Source organism: Staurois parvus, unplaced genomic scaffold (genome assembly GCF_062004578.1).
Source record: "Staurois parvus isolate SC_StPar_1 unplaced genomic scaffold, SC_StPar_1.0 ptg003345l, whole genome shotgun sequence".
Lineage (NCBI taxonomy): Eukaryota > Metazoa > Chordata > Amphibia > Anura > Ranidae > Staurois > Staurois parvus.
The window spans coordinates 15001-34791 of NW_028321141.1; the positions used below are offsets into that span (position 1 = coordinate 15001).

A 19791-nucleotide genomic window follows, 5' to 3' on the forward strand; every position below is an offset into this window, starting at 1 on the left:
CGAAATTATCCAATTAAGCGCCGGAAGATTTTACCCTCCCTCATGGCAGGCCCTTTTTTTTTTTTTTTTTTTTGCTATTCAGCACTGTGCTACTTTAACTGGTAATTGTGCGGTCATGCAACGTTGAACCCAAACAAAATCAATATTATTTTTTTCACACAAATAGGGCTTTATTTTGGTGGTATTTGATCATCACTGAGTTTATTTTTTGTGATCTCAATGAAAAATGAACAAAAATTCTGGAAAAAAAACAATTTTTATTTTCTGATGTAAAACATATCCAATAAAAAAAATCTAATTTATTTTATAAATTCTGGCCACAATGGGGGAAAAAAAAATCTCAATAAGCTTATATTGATTAGTTTGCGTGAAAGTTATAGCGCCTACTTATTCTTATTATAGCCATATTTGCCACGCTAACTCCTCCCACAGTTTTTACACTACAAAGACAAGTAATATATCGAAACGTGCGGATTGTTCCCGATCGGATTACTATTACTTTGTGGAACGTTTCGCCGAATCCTTCAAGAAATATTGCGGTTTTTGTGGCGAAATTTTCCCATAGGAATGAATGGTGCATCTAGAGTGGGAGCAGAGCACAGCTACAGGGTGGAAGGAAAAATCAGAACATGATTTGTAAACTGCCATCACTCTGTCATTTTCAAGCCCACCTACACATATCTTATATCAAAACGTTCAGCTGTCACTAAAAATGTTCACGGCTAGGACATACTCCTGATAGTTTTCAGAATATGACCATTTGTTTGCAACTCACCCCTCCCATTGACTTTCATTGAAACTTCACTCACAGCCACCTGAAATTTGAAGGGACGTATTTAAACTGCGACTGTGCCTTCATTTTTTATCTTTCAGAGACATACTATACATCAAAATGTAGGTCTGTTTCTTGTGATTGTCACGATATCACGCTCTATGCTGTAGCATTTATACTTTTAAAACTACAAGCGTTTGAAGATGGCAATCGCCAGTGAAGTTGGCAAGTTGGAGCAGTGTGTTTAGAACAGCACTTCTCACATTCCTGACTGAGTAAGTTGCTATAGCAACCAAAGGTCACTCAAGAGGCAGATGACTCACCAGGCTGGACTGTGAGCTGCAAAATACAAGCTGAAATGCATTTCTCACTATCAGGCTTGCAATGTGCACTGCTTACATTTCATCAATCATTTGGTAAGGGTTGGCTGCAAGAACACTTTACACAATTTCCCCAGAAATTGTAGATTTTCTAGTTCTTATTATTATAGCCATATTTGCCACCCTAACTCCTCCCACAGTTTTTACACTACAAAGACAATATATCAAAACGTGCGGATTGTTCCCCATCGGATTGCTATTCCTTTGTAGAACGTTTCGCCGAATCGTTCAAGAAATATTGCGGTTTTTGTGGCGAAATTTTCCCATAGGAATGAATGGTGCATCTAGAATGGGAGCAGAGCACAGCTACAGGGTGGCAGGAAAAATCAGAACATGATTTGTAAACTGCCATCACTCTGTCATTTTCAAGCCCACCTACACATATCTTATATCAAAACGTTCAGCTAACCCTGCTGTCACTAAAAATGTTCACGGCTAGGACATAGTTTTCAGAATATGACCATTTGTTTGCAACTCACCCCTCCCATTGACTTTCATTGAAACTTCACTCAGAGCCACCTGAAATGTTAAGGGACGTTTTTAAACTGCGACTGTGCCTTCATTATTCAGAGACATACTATACATCAAAATTTAGATCTGTTTCTTGTGATTCTCACAATATCAACCTTTTCGCAGTAGTATTTATACTTTTAAAACTACAAGCGTTTGAAGATGGCAATCGCCAGTGAAGTTGGCAAGTTTAAACAGCGTGTTTAGAACAGACTTGCTGACATTCCTGACTGAGTGAGTTGCTATAGCAACCAAAGGTCACTCAAGAGGCAGCTGAGTCTCCAGGCTAACTGTGAGCTGCAAAATACAAGCTGAAATCCATTTCTCACTATCAGGCTTGCTATGTGCACTGCTTACATTTCATCATTACTTGGTAAAGGTTACTTGCAAGAACACTTTACACAATTTCCCCAGAAATTGTAGATTTTCTAGTTCTACGTACACTTCAGTGATGGCTGCTTGGTTCTTCTTCATGTGAGCTTCCTGATGGGGACAACAGTGGATCGTGCCTATGCAAAGTGTGTTGGTGTGCTGGCCATACGCGTTTTTTTAATTTTCTTTTTCCGCCGTCTAGGGGTCTCCAAACTACGGCCCTCCAGGTGTTGAGGAACAGCAAGTCCCGTGAGGCCTTGCAAGACTCTGTCAGCCACAGGCAAGACTCCCTGTGGCAGAGGCATGATGGGACTTGTAGTACTGCAACAGCTGGAGGGCCGTAGTTTGGAGACCCCTGCTTGGTTCTTCCTGTGAGCTTCCTGATGGTGACAACAGTGGATCGTGCCTATGCAAAGTGTGTTGGTGTGCTGGCCATACGTGGTTTTTTTTAATCTTCTTTTTCCGCCGTCTAGGGGTCTCCAAACTACGGCCCTCCAGGTGTTGAGGAACTGCAAGTCCCGTGAGGCCTTGCAAGACTCTGACAGCCACAGGCAAGACTCCCTGTGGCAGAGGCATGATGAGACTTTTAGTACTTCAACAGCTGGAGGGCCATAGTTTGGAGACCCCTTGCCCTGGTCTACTCAAACAAATCCCCCCCCCCCCCCCCCCCCGCAAGGACATTGTATTCTGCCAGCGCCCGTTGCTGTTGGAATACGCTGATCAGCAGCTGCGTTTGATTATGTGGGGATGGCCACACTGATCGGAATTCGGCCCGTTCCTGTTTGAACCGTATCCGTATGGATCCGTATATGGCCAGCTTAAGTTCTCCTCTGTGGTAGGGTGACAACGAAGGAGAGATTTTGTGAGACAGAGCCAGAGTTGTCACTCTAAAGCAGGGGTGGCCAACCTGCGGCTCTCCAGCTGCTGCAGGACTACAAGTTCCATCATGCCTCTGCAAGTCAGTAACTTCCCATCTTTGCAATGCCTCATGGGAAATGTAGTTCCACAACAGCTGGAGAGCCACAGGTTAGCCACCCCTGCTCTAAAGCTTAGACTTTTCATTCAAATATCTTCTAGTGTGCAGTGCCGTGAAAAAGTATTTGCCCCCTTCCTGATTTTTTTTTTTGCTTATTTGCCACACTTTAATGATTCAGATCATCAAAAAAAGTAGTATTACACAAAGATAACTTGAATAAATACAAAATTCAGTTTTTAAATGATTTCCTTTATTAAGGGAAAAAAAGCTTGCCCAAACCTGCCTGGGCCTTATGTAAAAAAGTAATTGCCTCCTAAACCTCATAACTGGTTGGGCCACCCTTGGCGGCAACGACTGCAATCAAAGTTTGGGGATAACTGGCAATGAGTCTTTCACATCTCTCTGGAGGAAAGCCACCACTGACCAAAAAGAACACAAAAGGCTCATCTCACATTTGCCAAAAAACATCTTGATTATGCTCAAGACTTTTGGGCAAATATTCTGTGGACTGATGAGACAAAAGTTCAACTTTTTAGAAGGTGTGCGTCCCGTTACATCTGATGTAAAACTAACACAGCATTTCATAAAAAGAGCATCATCCCAACAGTTAGACATGGTGGTGGCAGTGTATTGGTCTGGATGGTCAGGACCTGGATGACTTGCCATCATCGATAGAACCATGAATCCTGCGCTGTACCAGAAAATCCTGAAGGAGAACGTCCAGTCATCAGTTCCTGACCTCAAGATCAAGCATACTTGGGTTATGCAGAAGGACAATGGTCCGAAACACACCAGCAAGTCCACCTGTGAATGGTTCCTCAAAAAAAAAAAAAGTTTTGTAGTGGCCTAGTTAAAGTCCGGACTTAAATCCTATTGAGATGCTGTGGCATGACCTTAAACCGGCCGTTCATGCTGGAAAAACCCCCAATGTGGCTGAATGAAAACAATTCTGCAAAGAAGAGTGGCCCAAAATTCCTTCACAGAGAAAAGGTAATTGCCTCCTAAACCTCATAACTGGTTGGGCCACCCTTGGCGGCAACAACTGCAATCGAAGTTTGGGGATAACTGGCAATTTCACATCTTTGTGGAGGAATTTTGGGCATTTTGCAGAATTGTTTTCATTCTGCCGCATTGGGGGTTTTTCCAGCATGAACGGCCTGTTTAAGGTCATGCCACAGCATCGCAATCGGATTTAAGTCTGGACTTTGACTAGGCCACTCCAAAACTTTTTTTTTTTTTTATGAGGAGCCATTCAGAGGTGGACTTGCTGGTGTGTTTCGGACCATTGTCCTCCTGCATAACCCAAGTGTGCTTGAGCTAGAGATCAGGAACTGATGGCCGGACGTTCTCCTTCAGGATTTTCTGGTACAGCGCAGAATTCATGGTTCCATCAATGATGGCAAGTCATCCAGGTCCTCACCATCCAGGCCATTACACTGCCACCACCATGTCTAACTGTTGGGATGATGTTCTTTTTATGAAATGCTGTGTTAGTTTTACGCCAGATGTAACGGGACGCACACCTTCTAAAAAGTTGAACTTTTGTCTCATCAGTCCACAGAATATTTGCCCAAACGTCTTGAGCATAATCAAGATTTTTTTTTCCCAAATGTGAGATGAGCCTGTGTTCTTTTTGGTCAGTAGTGGCTTTCGCCTTGGAACTCTCCCATGAAGGCCATTTTTGCCTGGTCTCTTTCTTACTGTGGTATCATGAACCTTACCTGAGGCAAGTTAGGCCTGCAGTTCTTTAGATAATGTTCTGGGCTCTTTTATGGCCTTCTGGATGAGTCGCCGTTCTCCTCTTGGAGTCATTTTAGTAAACCGGCCAATCCTGGGAAGGTTCGCTGCTGTTCCAAGTCTTCTCCATATGTGGATAATGGCTCTCACTGTGGTCCACTGCTGTCCCAAAGCCTTAGAAATGGCTTTGTAACCCTTCCCAGACTGATACAGGTCAATGACTTTGTTTCTCATCTGATCTTGAATTTCTTTAGATTGTGGCATGATGTTGCTTTTTGAGATCTTTAAGCGTGCTTCACTTTGTCAGACAGCTTCTATTTAAGTGATTTCTGGATTCAACAGGATTTTGTAGCTGCCGACTTTTACTGAAGAACCGATTTGAAGCTTCAGATTTTTAAAAGATAGCAAAATAACACTGCATGACACCTTTTTACATTTTTCTTGATGATTTTTCTATTGAAATAGATGGAAACACATCAAAACACACATCTTAAAACTCGAAAGAAGATATGCGTCGGCATACAGTACGAATTGCATTGCAACAAGCCAATCCCTCCACTGGTCTCCACTCAGTGTCCTCCACCCCTCTCTGCCAATCCCTCCACTGGTCTCCACTCAGTGTCCTCCACCCCTCTCTGCCAATCCCTCCGCTGACCTCCACTCAGTGTCCTCCACCCCTCTCTGCCAATCCCTCCGCTGACCTCCACTCAGTGTCCTCCACCCCTCTCTGCCAATTTTTCCGCTGACCTCCATTCAGTGTTCTCCATCCCTCTCTGCTAATCCCTCCACTGGTCTCCATTCAGTATCCTCCATCCCTCTGTGCCAATCCCTCCACTGGCCTCCATTCAGTGTCCTCCATCCCTCTCTGCCAATCCCTCCACTGGCCTCCATTCAGTGTCCTCCATCCCTCTCTGCCAATCCCTCCACTGGTCTCCATTCAGTGTCCTCCATCCCTCTGTGCCAATCCCTCCACTGGCCTCCATTCAGTGTCCTCCATCCCTCTCTGCCAATCCCTCCACTGGCCTCCATTCAGTGTCCTCCATCCCTCTCAGCCAATCCCTCCACTGGTCTCCATTCAGCGTCCTCCACCCCTCTCTGCCAATCCCTCCACTGGTCTCCATTCAGTGTCCTCCATCCCTCCACTGGTCTCCATTCAGCATCCTCCACCCCTCTCTGCCAATCTCTCCGCTAACCTCCACTCAGTGTCCTCCACCCCTCTCTGCCAATCTCTCCGCTAACCTCCACTCAGTGTCCTCCACCCCTCTCTGCCAATCCCTCCACTGGCCTCCACTCAGTGTCCTCCACCCCTCTCTGCCATCCTTCCGCTGACCTCCACTCAGTGTCCTCCACCCCTCTCTGCCAATCCCTCTGCTGACCTCCACTTGCCCAACGAATAAACTACAAAATACTAACAACTTACAAAGCCATCCACAACTCTGCCCCCGGCTACATCACCAACCTGGTCTCAAAATATCAACCAAAACGCTCTCTTCGATCCTCCCAAGACCTTTTGCTCTCTAGTTCCCGTGTCACCTCCTCCCATGCTCGCCTCCAGGACTTCTCGCAAGCTTCTCCCATTCTATGGAACTCCCTACCCCAATCTCTCCGGCTGTCTCCTAATCTATCCACCTTTTAGATGATCCCTGAAAACCTTTCCCTTTAAAGAAGTCTATCCTGCTTCTAACCAGTAAGCCGCCATTTATTTCCTCCATCAGCTCCTCCCCCCCCACAGCTATTACCTTTTGTATCACTCAACCCTTCCTCCCAGATTGTAAGCTCCCAGGATCAGGGCCCTCTGTTTCTTCTTGTACCAAATTGTATTGCAACTGTAATTCGGGATGTACCGAAATTTCGGTGGCCGAAATGTTTCGGCTGAAAACACCCCTTTCGGCCGATATGAAAAAAAGCACCGGTACAGGTGCCAAAAAACCCTGCCTGCCCGCCCCCGCCGCTCACGCCACCGGCTGCCACTCGGTAGTTCTCATCCTTGCCTGAGAAACCATCGAACGATCCCGGCGCTGGGCATAGAGATTAGTGAAGGAAAGATGGACTGCATACATCTCTATGCCCTTGGAGGACCGGAGCGATGTCACTTCAGGTTCCGGCCATTTTAAAAATTTTTTTTTTTTAAAGCACTAGATCAATGCTTTTTTTTTTGGATCTAATGCTTTACATTGCAGATGAGAGATCTTATTGACCCCATATCTCTCCATAAAGAGGACCTGTCACTAATTATGTCTCATTGACCCCATATCTCTCCATAAAGAGGACCTGTCACTAATTATGTCTCATTGACCCCATATCTCTCCATAAAGAGGACCCGTCACTAATTATGTCTCATTGACCCCATATCTCTCCATAAAGAGGACCTGTCACTAATTATGTCTTATTGACCCCATATCTCTCCATAAAGAGGACCTGTCACTAATTATTTCTGTCACAAGGGATGCATACATTTCTTGTGATAAGAATAAAGGTGATTAAACATTTTTTTTAAAGGAACAGTGAAATAAAAAAATAAATAGAAAGTTTAAAGAGCCCCCCCCGTACTCGCATGTAGTGGTGAACGCATACGTAGTCCACACCCACATATGTACACGGTGCTCAAACCACACACGTGTGATATCTCCACGAACGTCGGAGCAAGAGCAATAATTCTCACACTAGACCTCCTCTGTAACGTCACACGGCTAACCTGGAGACATTTTTAAAGCGTCACCCATGGAGATTTTTAAGTACCGCAGTTTCACACCATTCCAAGAGCGTGCGCAATTTTACAGCGTGACATGTTGGGTATCTATTTACTTATCATATCATCCTCTTTCATATTTAAAAAAAAATTGGGGTATATATTGTTGGTTTTTTTTTTTTTGTTTTTTTTTTTTAATCAAAGTGTATTTTTTTCCAAAAAATATATATTAACTACTGCCAGTCCAGACACTTTCCCCCCCTTCCAGTCCAGACACTTTCCCCCCCTTCCAGTCCGGACACTTTCCCCCCCTTCCAGTCCGGACACTTTCCCCCCCTTCCAGTCCGGACACTTTCCCCCCCTTCCAGTCCGGACACTTTCCCCCCCTTCCAGTCCGGACACTTTCCCCCCCTTCCAGTCCGGACACTTTCCCCCCCTTCCAGTCCGGACACTTTCACCCCCTTCCAGTCTGGACACTTTCACCCCCTTCCAGTCTGGACACTTTCCCCCCCTTCCAGTCTGGACACTTTCCCCCCCTTCCAGTCTGGACACTTTCCCCCCCTTCCAGTCTGGACACTTTCCCCCCCTTCCAGTCTGGACACTTTCCCCCCCTTCCAGTCTGGACACTTTCCCCCCCTTCCAGTCTGGACACTTTCCCCCCCTTCCAGTCTGGACACTTTCCCCCCCTTCCAGTCTGGACACTTTCCCCCCCTTCCAGTCTGGACACTTTCCCCCCCTTCCAGTCTGGACACTTTCCCCCCCTTCCAGTCTGGACACTTTCCCCCCCTTCCAGTCTGGACACTTTCCCCCCCCCCTTCCAGTCTGGACACTTTCCCCCCCTTCCAGTCTGGACACTTTCCCCCCCCCCCTTCCAGTCTGGACACTTCCCCCCCCCCCTTCCAGTCTGGACACTTCCCCCCCCCCCCTTCCAGTCTGGACACTTCCCCCCCACCCCCTTCCAGTCTGGACACTTCCCCCCCACCCCCTTCCAGTCTGGACACTTCCCCCCCACCCCCTTCCAGTCCGGACACTTTCACCCCCTTCCAGTCCAGGCCAGTTTTCAGCTTTCATCGCTATCACACTTTGAATGACAATTGCGCGGTCATGCAACACTGTACCCATATGAATCTTTTAGCATTTTTTTGGAGACAGATAAAACTTTATTTTGGTGGTATTTATTCACCGCTGGGATTTTTATTTTGTTTGCTATGTAAATGAAAATGTCCAAAAATCTTGAAAAAAAGTGTTTTTCTTATAAAATTTTGCAAATATTTCATCATAAATCTTGGCCAACATTTATTCCGTTATCTTTTTAGTAAAAAGAAAAAATAACCCAAATTAGTTTATAACCAAAAATTATAATTTTTACATTTTTTTTTTTTTTTATATTATTTGTTTTTTTTTTTTTTTTTTTTTTACATACTGTCACCCTAACAGTACAGTGTCACCATGGTGACACAGTACTATTTGTGGGGGGTGATGAAGATTTTTTTTTTTACACTGATTGCTTTTACACCCATAAAGGCTGTAAAAGCAATAATTTCTCCTTCTCTCTGGCTGCATTCTTGCACTCATTGAGAAATACTGTGTGAGCTGTGATTGGTCACAGCTTGTCACATGGTACAAGGCTGTTGTGAATAGCCCTGTACCATGTGATCTCTGTGATCATTCGCAGATTTCACACGTAGTAAGCAATGATGTCAGAAGTGACATCTTGCTTACTACTCTGCATGTGATCACTGATTGGCCAATCAGTGATCACATGATCAGGACCTCGCACAGAGGTCCCGTACGACGATCGGTGTTCCACTGTGTCCGGAGGACACAGCGGGCACCGGATTGTGGTGCTGCGCGCTCCCAGGGAGCGCGCACAAGCAGGGTGCTGGGAGGCTGTTTATATACAACGGGGGGTGGTTAAAAGGGCTCATTCAGGCAGGGACCTCTGTGCGGCTTTCTGCTGCATCTGCATTCACCTGCAGGCAGCCAATAGAAGTGGATGCAGACGAAGCGGCTGCGCATTCACCGTCGCATATCAAAATTCGACACGCAGGCAGGAGCAGTGTGCTGGATCTGGACACGCGGCCGCATGCAATGATGAATGTACAGGTAGATTACAGGACAGGATTTGTGTGTGTTGGCGGAGCTGGGACTGTGTCTCCCCAGGCCTCTGTAGTCCTGTGTGTGAACCGTACACAGGGACTGCCTGCACCCGGCTGTGACTATAAACAGAGATAGGATCTGAAGTGTCCACAATTCACAGACAATGATCGTTCTCCAAAGGTAAACTTTCCTTTGTTGACACAATCAGTTTTGTCTCAACTGTCTGTTTTGTGTACACTAAACATTGCTACAGTTGTGACCAAAATTATTCAACCCCCAATGCTGTAAAGGGGTTTAGGGACTATAGTGTACATTTGGAATTGTATTCAGAATCAAATCCTACAAGGACGTTGTAACTACCCAAATGCAACTAAAATGACATCAATTGTTTATGTAATACAGTAGTAAATGGTTCTTATGTGGTTTCTTCATTGCCACAATTATTCAACCCCTTAAAGACTACCACTCTGAAGAACAGAGGTTCATACAGGTGCTTTCCATCAGGTATTGAAAACACCTGTGGATGTCACCGAGCAGCAATCAAGCATAATAAGCACCAATTAGGCAGCTTTAAAATGACTGTGATACTCAGCTCCTTCTAGACATTTACTGGTGTGGTTACAAACATGGTGAAGGCAAGAGAATGGTCCAGGAAGACAAGAGAAGAGGTGATTTCTCTTCACAGGAAGGGCAATGGCTATAAGAAGATTGCAAAGATGTTAAACATACCAAGAGACACCTTAGGAAGCATCATTCGCAAATTCAAGGCAAAGGGCACTGTTGAAACGCTACCTGGTCGTGGCAGAAAGAAGATGCTGACTTCGACTGCTGTGCGCTACCTGAAGCGTAGAGTGGAGAGAAGTCCCCGTGTGACTGCTGAGGAACTGAGAAAAGATTTGTCAGATGTGGGTACAGAAGTTTCAGCCCAGACAATAAGACGCACACTGCGTAATGAAGGCCTCCGTGCCAGAACTCCCAGGCGTACCCCCTTGCTGTCTCCAAAGAATAAGAAGAGTCGACTGCAGTATGCCAAAAGCCATGTGGACAAACCACAAAAGTTGTGGGATAGTGTTCTGTGGACTGATGAAACAAAATTAGAACTGTTTGGGCCCATGGATCAACGCTATGTTTGGAGGAGGAAGAACAAGGCCTATGATGAAAAGAACACCTTGCCTACTGTGAAGCATGGTGGAGGGTCAATCATGCTTTGGGGCTGTTTTGCTTCTGCAGGTACAGGGAAGCTTCAGCGTGTGCAAGGTACCATGAATTCTCTTCAGTACCAGGAGATATTGGATGGAAACGTGATGCAGTCCGTCACACACCTGAGGCTTGGGAGACGTTGGACCTTTCAACAGGACAATGATCCCAAGCATACCTCCAAGTCCACTAGAGCATGGTTGCAGAGGAAAGGCTGGAACATTTTGGAGTGGCCATCGCAGTCACCAGACTTAAATCCGATTGAGAACCTCTGGTGGGACTTAAAGAAAGCAGTTGCAGTGCGCAAGCCTAAGAATGTGACTGAACTGGAGGCCTTTGCCCATGAAGAATGGGCGAAGATACCCGTAGATCGCTGCAAGACACTTGTGTCAAGCTATGCTTCACGTTTAAAAGCTGTTATAACTGTAAAAGGATGCTGTACTAAGTACTAAGATTGAATGTCACTTGGGGGTTGAATAAAACTGATAATGCTGTGAGCACAGAAAAGACATTTGTGGTTATTTCATTATAACTGTTATGTTATATTTGTCTGACCTACAAGTGCCTCTTTAATGTAAATGTAAGCAAGATGACTGAATGATCAAAAGCAATGTCAAACTGGCCAAAACACTCAATTTCAGTGGGGGTTGAATAATTTTGGTCACAACTGTACATTGTTACTATTGGGTGTATTGTGTGTATGATGCTTATGATTTTTTATTATTTATTATTAAGTGTTCTTGGAAGAATATTTATTGTTATCTCACAAATATATTCTTATTATTATAGCAAAATTTACCACCCTAACTCCTCCCACAGTTTTTACACTACAAAGACCGTAATATACGGAAACGTGCGGATTGTTCCCAATCGGATTGCTATTACTTTGTGGAATGTTTCGCCGAATGGTTCATGAAATATCGCGGTTTTTGTGGTGAAATTGGTCCCATAGGAATGAATGGCGGAATGTTCCAAACTAGAGTGGGAGCTGACAAAAGCTAGAGTGTGAGCTGAAAAATCAGGACATGATTTGTAAACTGCCATCACTCCCTCATTTTCAAGCCCACCTACACAAATCTTATATCAAAATGTTCAGCTATCCCTGCTGCCACTAAAAATGCCCACGGCTAAGCCATAGTCCTGATAGTTTTTACAATATGACCATTTGTTTGCAACTCACGTCGCCCATTGACATTCATTGAAACTCCACTCTAGCCACCTCAAATTTGAAGGGCAATTTCTAAAGTGAGACTGTGCTTTCATTTTTAATATTTCAGAGACATACTATGCATCAAAATGTAGGTCTGGGTCTTGTGATTCTCACAATATAAAGCTCTTCATTGTAGGATTTATATTTTTAAACTACAACCGAAGATGGCAACCGCCAGTGAAGTGAGCAAGTTGGAGCAGTTTGTTTTTAACCGCTCTTCTCTACCCTTGCTGTAGAGTGAGTTGCCATAGGAACCCAGGTGTGTGAGCAGGAAGCAGAGTGACCAAAGCTAGAGTGTGAGCTGAAAAATAAAAGCTGAAATGCATTTCTCACTCTATCAAGCTTGCCATGGGCACTTTTTAAATTTGATCAATCAATTGGTTAGTGTCATGTTTACTATCTTTACTCACTCCGCCCACTCCACACAGTTACTCCGCCCACTCCAACCTTTTCACAGTTACTCCACCCACTCCAACCACACAACAGTTACTTCGCCCACTCCAGTCATACAACAGTTACTCCGCCCACTCCAGTCATACAACAGTTACTCTGCCCACTCCAACCACACAACAGTTACTCCGCCCACTCCAACCACACAAGTTACTCCGCCCACTCCAACCACACAACAGTTACTCCGCCCACTCCAACCACACAACAGTTACTCCGCCCACTCCAACCACACAACAGTTACTCCGCCCACTCCAACCACACAACAGTTACTCCGCCCACTCCAACCACACAACAGTTACTCCGCCCACTCCAACCACACAACAGTTACTCCGCCCACTCCAACCACACAACAGTTACTCCGCCCACTTTCCCCCCAAATGTCAGGACGGTACAGATATCCCCCAAATGTCAGGACGGTACAGATATCCCCCAAATGTCAGGACAGGACAGATATCCCCCAAATGTCAGGACAGGACAGATATCCCCCAAATGTCAGGACAGGACAGATACCCCCCAAATGACAGGACAGATACCCCCCAAATGACAGGACAGATATCCCCCAAATGGCAGGACAGATATCCCCCAAATGGCAGGACAGATATCCCCCAAATGGCAGGACAGATATCCCCCAAATGGCAGGACGGTACAGATATCCCCCAAATGGCAGGACGGTACAGATATCCCCCAAATGTCAGGACGGTACAAATATCCCCCAAATGTCAGGACGGTACAGATATCCCCCAAATGTCAGGACGGTACAAATATCCCCCAAATGTCAGGACGGTACAGATATCCCCCAAATGACCCCTTTTTGCAGAGTAGACAGTCCGACGTACTTCATAAGAGGAATGGCGAGTTTTTTGAAGTTGTATTTTTTTTGTCATTTTTTGGAAAATTAAAAAATTTAAAAAATTAGTTTCACTATTTTTTTTTTTTTTTACATATTGTCACCAGTGCAGTACAGCGTCATCATATAACTGGCATGGCGGAGATCAGGGACAATGAGTGGTGACAGTAAATTATATATATATTTTTTTTATTTTTTATTATTTTTTTTATTTTTTATTATTTTTTTAATTTTTTTATTTTTTATTTTTTTTTATTTTTTTTAAGATTTGTTTTTCATATTTCACTATGACCAAAGTAGTACAATGTTACCATAGTAACATTGTACTACTTTGGGGAAGTGATCAGTATTTTTTTTTTTTTTTTTCTGCAATTTGCTTATAGCAAAGAATTACTTTGCTATAAGCAAGCATTTACCTGAATGACATCGATTCATTCAGGTTTTTTTTTTTTTTTGGTGCTTAGCTGTGATTTGGCCACAGCTAATCACATGACATGTGCATGTGACCTGCTGTGACCATTCACAGCTAGACACTAGTATACAATGGATGGTATGAATGAAGCCATCCATTGTATACAACTGTCATGTGACCTGCTGTGATTGGTCACAGCAGGTCACATGGTACTGGCAACGGGGGGCGGTACTCAGATCTGTCATTGGCTGTGTCCGAGGTACACGGCCGGTGACAGATCGCGCCGCTCTGCAGGAGCGCAATCTGCGCATGTGCGGGAGGACGCTGTGTGGTGTCCACCTGGAACGCTGATGACATTTCCCGCCCGCCATTTGGCCATAGGGTGGGTGGCAAATGGTTAAAGCAGAATCCCCCCTCCCCCCCCAACCTTTAGTTAAGAAAGCTGTCATTTTACAGGCAGTTGCCGTGGTCCGGCTCCTGTGTCCAGCTATGGCATGAAATGTCAGTTGAGAGCTCTCATAGGCACACTGGTGACAGTTATCAGCACAGGTATGATTTGAATGTTACTGGCTGAACCTGCTCATTTGCATATCTTTGCAAAGGATTCTGGGAAATGGGTTTTGCCACCTCAGGGTTGATCAAATCTGAATTATTTGTGTTTTTAGATGGTTTATAGAGCCAGAAATATTTGGAAGTGAACATACAAGCCAAAAGAAAGATTTTAATGTTAAATTCAAATTTGACTCTCCATAGCTTGATATTTTGGTAGTTCGGACGGTTTAAAAAGACTCGAAGCTTACTGAGCAGATGGAGAGGTTGGGAAAGCTCAATGGACACCAAGTGTAGGATCTCTCTGGGGCCGAATCAGTGACACTGATGTGAAGATTCCTCTGAGGGGAAGTTCATTGATACTGATGTGAGGATCTCTCTGAAAGAAGTTCAGTGATTACTGACAGGAGTGATACAAAAGGATCACTCAGGGGGAGTTCAGTGATACGGACAATGAGGATCTCTCTGGGGAAGTTCAATGATACTGACAAAGAGGATGTCACAGAGAAGTTCAGTGACACTGAGGGCAATACAGACTTCTCTGAGCCCCATTCCAGAACACTTGGAAGTTGAGCGTTGTTCCCCGCCTCTCTTTTTTAGGTGTTCCTGCATTGCAGACCCCCCCCCCTGTTATCTCACATATAGATTCTTATTATTATAGCCACCCTAACTCCTCCCACAGTTCTTACACTACATAGACAGTAATATACCGAAACGTGCGGATTGTTCCCGATTGGATTGCTATTACTTTGTGGAACGTTTCGCCGAATGGTTCACGAAATATCGCGGTTTTTGTGGTGAAATTGATCCCATAGGAATGAATGGCGCAACTAGAGTGGGAGCTGACAAAAGCTAGAGTGTGAGCTGAAAAATTAGGACATAATTTCTAAACTGCCATCACTCCCTCATTTTCAAGCCCACCTACACATATCTTATATCAAAACGTTCAGCTATCCCGGCTGTCACTAACAATGTCCACGGCTAAGCCATAGTCCTGGTAGTTTTCACAATATGACCATTTGTTTGCAACTCACGCCGCCCATTGACATTCATTGAAATTCCACTCTAGACACCTGAAATTTGAAGGGAAATTTTTAAACTGCGACTGTGCCTTCATTTTTCATATTTCAGAGACATACATGACATGCATCAAAATGTAGGTCTGGGTCTTGTGATTCTCACAATGTAAAGCTCTTCGCTGTAGGATTTATAGTTTCAAAACGACAACCATTTGAAGATGGCAACCGCCAGTGAAGTGAGCAAGTTGGAGCAGTTTGTTTATAACCATGCCTCTCCTGTAGAGTGAGTTGCCATAGGAACCCAGGTGTGTGAGCAGGCAGCAGAGTGACAAAAGCTACTCCGCCCAGTTACTCCGCCCACTTCAGTTGTAGACTGCTGGTGGAGGCAAGAACACTTCACACAATTTCCCCAGAAATTGTAGATTTTCTAGTTATTATTATTATACAGGATTTATGGCGCCAACAGTTTGCTCAGCGCTTTACAATATAACGGGAGACAATACAGCAACAATACAGTTCAATACAAGAGGGATAGGAGGGCCCTGATCCTGGGAGCTTACAATCTAAGATATATATATATATATTTCACAGTGGGGCAAAGAAGTATTTAGTCCCCACCAATGGTACAAGTTCTCCCACTTACAAAGATGAGAGAGGCCTGTAATTGGCATCATAGGGAGACCTCAACTATGAGAGACAAAATGAGAAAACAAATCCAGACAATCACATTGGCTGATCTGGAAAGAATTTATTTGCAAATTATGGTGGAAAATAAGTATTTGGTGAATATGAAAAGTTCATGTCAATACTTTGTTATATATCCTTTGTTGGCAATGACAGAGGTCAGACGTTTCCTGTAAGTCCTCACAAGGTTGGCACACACTGTTGCTGGTATGTTGGCCCATCCTCCATGCAGATCTCCTCTAGAGCAGTGATGTTTTGGGGCTGTCGCTGGGCAACACGGACTTTCAACTCCCTCCAAAGGTTTTCTATGGGGTTGAGATCTGGAGACTGGCTAGGCCACTCCAGGACCTTGAAATGCTTCTTACGAAGCCACTCCTTCATTGCCCGGGCGGTATGTTTGGGATCATTGTCATGTTGGAAGACCCAGCCACGTTTCATCTTCAATGCCCTTGCTGATGGAAGGAGGTTTGCACTCAAAATCTCACGATACATGGCCCCATTCATTCTGTCCTGTACATGGATCAGTGGTCCTGGTCCCTTTGCGGAGAAACAGCCCCAAAACATGATGTTGCCACCCCCATGCTTCACAGTAGGTATGGTGTTCTTTGGATGCAACTCAGCATTCTCTCTCCTCCAAACACGACGAGTTGTGTTTCTACCAAACAGTTCTATTTTGGTTTCATCTGACCATATGACATTCTCCCAATCCTCTTCTGGATCATCCAAATGCTCTCTAGCAAACTTCAGACGGGCCCGGACATGTACTGGCTTAAGCAGGGGACACGTCTGGCACTGCAGGATCTGAGTCCCTGGCGGCGTAGTGTGTTACTGATGGTAGCCTTTGTTATGTTGGTCCCAGCTCTCTGCAGGTCATTCGCTAGGTCCCCCCGTGTGGTCCTGGGATTTTTGCTCACCGTTCGTGTGATCATTTTGACCCCACGGGGTGAGATCTTGCGTGGAGCCCCAGATCGAGGGAGATTATCAGTGGTCTTGTATGTCTTCCATTTTCTAATTATTGCTCCCACAGTTGATTAGTTCACACCAAGCTGCTTGCCTATTGCAGATTCAGTCTTCCCAGCCTGGTGCAGGTCTACAATTTTGTTTCTGGTGTCCTTCGACAGCTCTTTGGTCTTCACCATAGTGGAGTTTGGAGTTTTTTTTTTTTTCACGGATGGAGGGTGTGGGTCCTCGGGCCTTACCTGAAGTCTAGGGGGAGGATGTGTGGCCATACGGTTCCTTCCTCCCCTGATCCCTAGGGGGTTTTCTCTTCGGGAGAACCCCCTCGCCTAGTACTGGATGTCCGGCTTCGGCTGGGCATAAGGAACGGTGGTCCACCAGGCCTTTTGGCCAGGAGGACCAAATGGGAACCTTGTCCCTGTCAGGAGCTTCGTGCCCCGGGGGATCAGGCGAACGGTCCAACCCTTTCGGGGGTAGGACAAACACACCCCTAAGTGCACTTTTTCGTGTGGTGTTCGCACTTGCACTTTTTTTGTGATCACTTACGGGTTTTTCGTTCTAGTTTGCACGTTTGCGGACTTAAAAAAAAAAAAAAAAAAAAAAAAAAATAGTGGAGTTTGGAGTGTGACTGTTTGAGGTTGTGGACAGGTGTCTTTTATACTGATAACAAGTTCAAACAGGTGCCATTGATACAGGTAATGAGTGCAGGACAGAGGAGCCTCTTAAAGAAGAAGGTCCAGGTCTGTGAGAGCCAGAAATCTTGCTTGTTTGTAGGTGACCAAATACTTATTTTCCACCATAATTTGCAAATAAATTCTTCCCAGATCAGCCAATGTGATTTGTTTTCTCATTTTGTCTCTCATAGTTGAGGTCTCCCTATGATGCCAATTACAGGCCTCTCTCATCTTTGTAAGTGGGAGAACTTGCACAATTGGTGGCTGACTAAATACTTTTTTTCCCCACTATATATATATATATATATAATTTTTTTTATTATTTTTTTTTATATACTAATAGTGGCAGTGATCAGTGGCTTTGAATGGGAAATGTAAACGCACGCAGCGGAGCTCCTAGCACGCATGACGACGTTGATTGCAATACATATAGCAACGCACAAGTAAGAGCCATCATTCTAGTACCAGGCCACCTCCTGAACACTAAACTGATGACCTATAGGGGGCTTTAGAAGAAAAAAAAAAACAATACATATAAATAATTGTTTGTTTTTTTTATTGTACATTCACATCAGTCCCTGACCCTCAAGGGGCGTACAGACTAAGGTCCCAAACTCACATTCATACATACACATACCAATTTAGACAGGATCCAATTAACCTACCAGTCTTTGGAGTGAGGGAGGAAACCGGAGTACCAGGAGGAAACCCAAGCAGGCACAGGGAGACCATGCAAACTTCAGGCAGGTGGTGCCGTGGTTGGGATTCGAACCAACGACCCAAGTACTGACAGGCGGAAGTGCTAACCATTTAGCCACCGCGCTGCCCTTGATGGTATATGTAGGGGACCTCTAGACTGAAGGGGTCTGTGATGACTTTTTTTTTTTTTTAATTCAATCAAAGGTAAATAGATCATATTCCTATACAATGAATACAGAAGTTCCGCTCAGATAATCCTCATCCTGAAATGTTTCACCCACACAGGGCTTAGAGGTCTACCACCAAGCCTTGCTGGGGTGAAATTCCTTAAAGTGAGGGTCTGGGTGGACCTTCTGTATTTTTTTGTCCAGAACAATACATTTTTATTCATGCTATCATCATCGGAGTGCAGCCAGTCCCTTTGACATGCGCAGAGGAGAGCACCTTTCAGCCAGCACCTGTGTCCACCGACAGGGTGGTTCTTCTTTTTGACTTTTTTTTTTGGTGTTTTTGCTTGCAGGAAAAAGAGAATACATTGAGGCTGTGATTCCAATGCCTCGTTTTACCGATTCCTCCATAGAAGAGACCCCATCCCCAGACAGCAGGAGCAGCAGCGGTCGCAGGTAGGAATATCCCTACAAACCAGCTAAAATCACACATCAGTCTAGGAGTGGGAGCTCAGTGACTGGGAAATGGTGGAGGAGAGTTGGGGTAAGGTTGGACACATCAGGGAGTGGGAGCTCAGTGACTGGGAAATGGTGGAGGAGAGTTGGGGTAAGGTTGGACACATCAGGGAGTGGGAGCTCAGTGACTGGGAAAAGGTCCCGGAGAGTCGGGGTAAGGTTGGGCACATCAGGGAGTGGGAGCTCAGTGACTGGGAAAAGGTCCAGGAGACTCGGGGTAAGATTGGACACATCAGGGAGTGGGAGCTCAGTGACTGGGAAATGGTGGAGGAGAGTTGGGGTAAGGTTGGACACATCAGGGAGTGGGAGCTCAGTGACTGGGAAAAGGTCCCGGAGAGTCGGGGTAAGGTTGGGCACATCAGGGAGTGGGAGCTCAGTGACTGGGAAAAGGTCCAGGAGACTCGGGGTAAGATTGGACACATCAGGGAGTGGGAGCTCAGTGACTGGGAAATGGTCGAGGAGAGTCGGGGTAAGGTTGGACACATCAGGGAGTGGGAGCTCAGTGACTGGGAAATGGTCGAGGAGGGTCAGGGTAAGGTTGGACACATCAGGGAGTGGGAGCTCAGTGACTGGGAAATGGTGGAGGAGAGTCGGGCAAGGTTGGACACATCAGGGAGTGGGAGCTCAGTGATTGGGAAAAGGTCCCGGAGAGTCGGGGTAAGGTTGGGCACATCAGGGAGTGGGAGCTCAGTGACTGGGAAATGGTGGAGGAGAGTCGGGCAAGGTTGGACACATCAGGGAGTGGGAGCTCAGTGACTGGGAAATGGTCGAGGAGAGTCGGGGTAAGGTTGGACACATCAGGGAGTGGGAGCTCAGTGACTGGGAAATGGTGGAGGAGAGTCGGGGCAAAGTTGGACACATCGGGAAGTGGGAG

General features: G+C 45.4%; 1 protein-coding gene across 1 annotated transcript in view; it reads left to right on the forward strand.

The window, feature by feature from the left end:
- Positions 1-19791, forward strand: part of LOC149428297 (spindle and centriole-associated protein 1-like) — a gene marked incomplete at its 3' end in the record, with an annotated part of 43299 nt that overhangs the window by 12421 nt on the left and 11087 nt on the right. The window contains exon 5 of the mRNA XM_089667535.1: positions 18755-18857. Within this exon, the coding sequence (XP_089523661.1) occupies positions 18755-18857 (103 nt within the window). The remainder of the gene's footprint in view (positions 1-18754; positions 18858-19791) is intronic.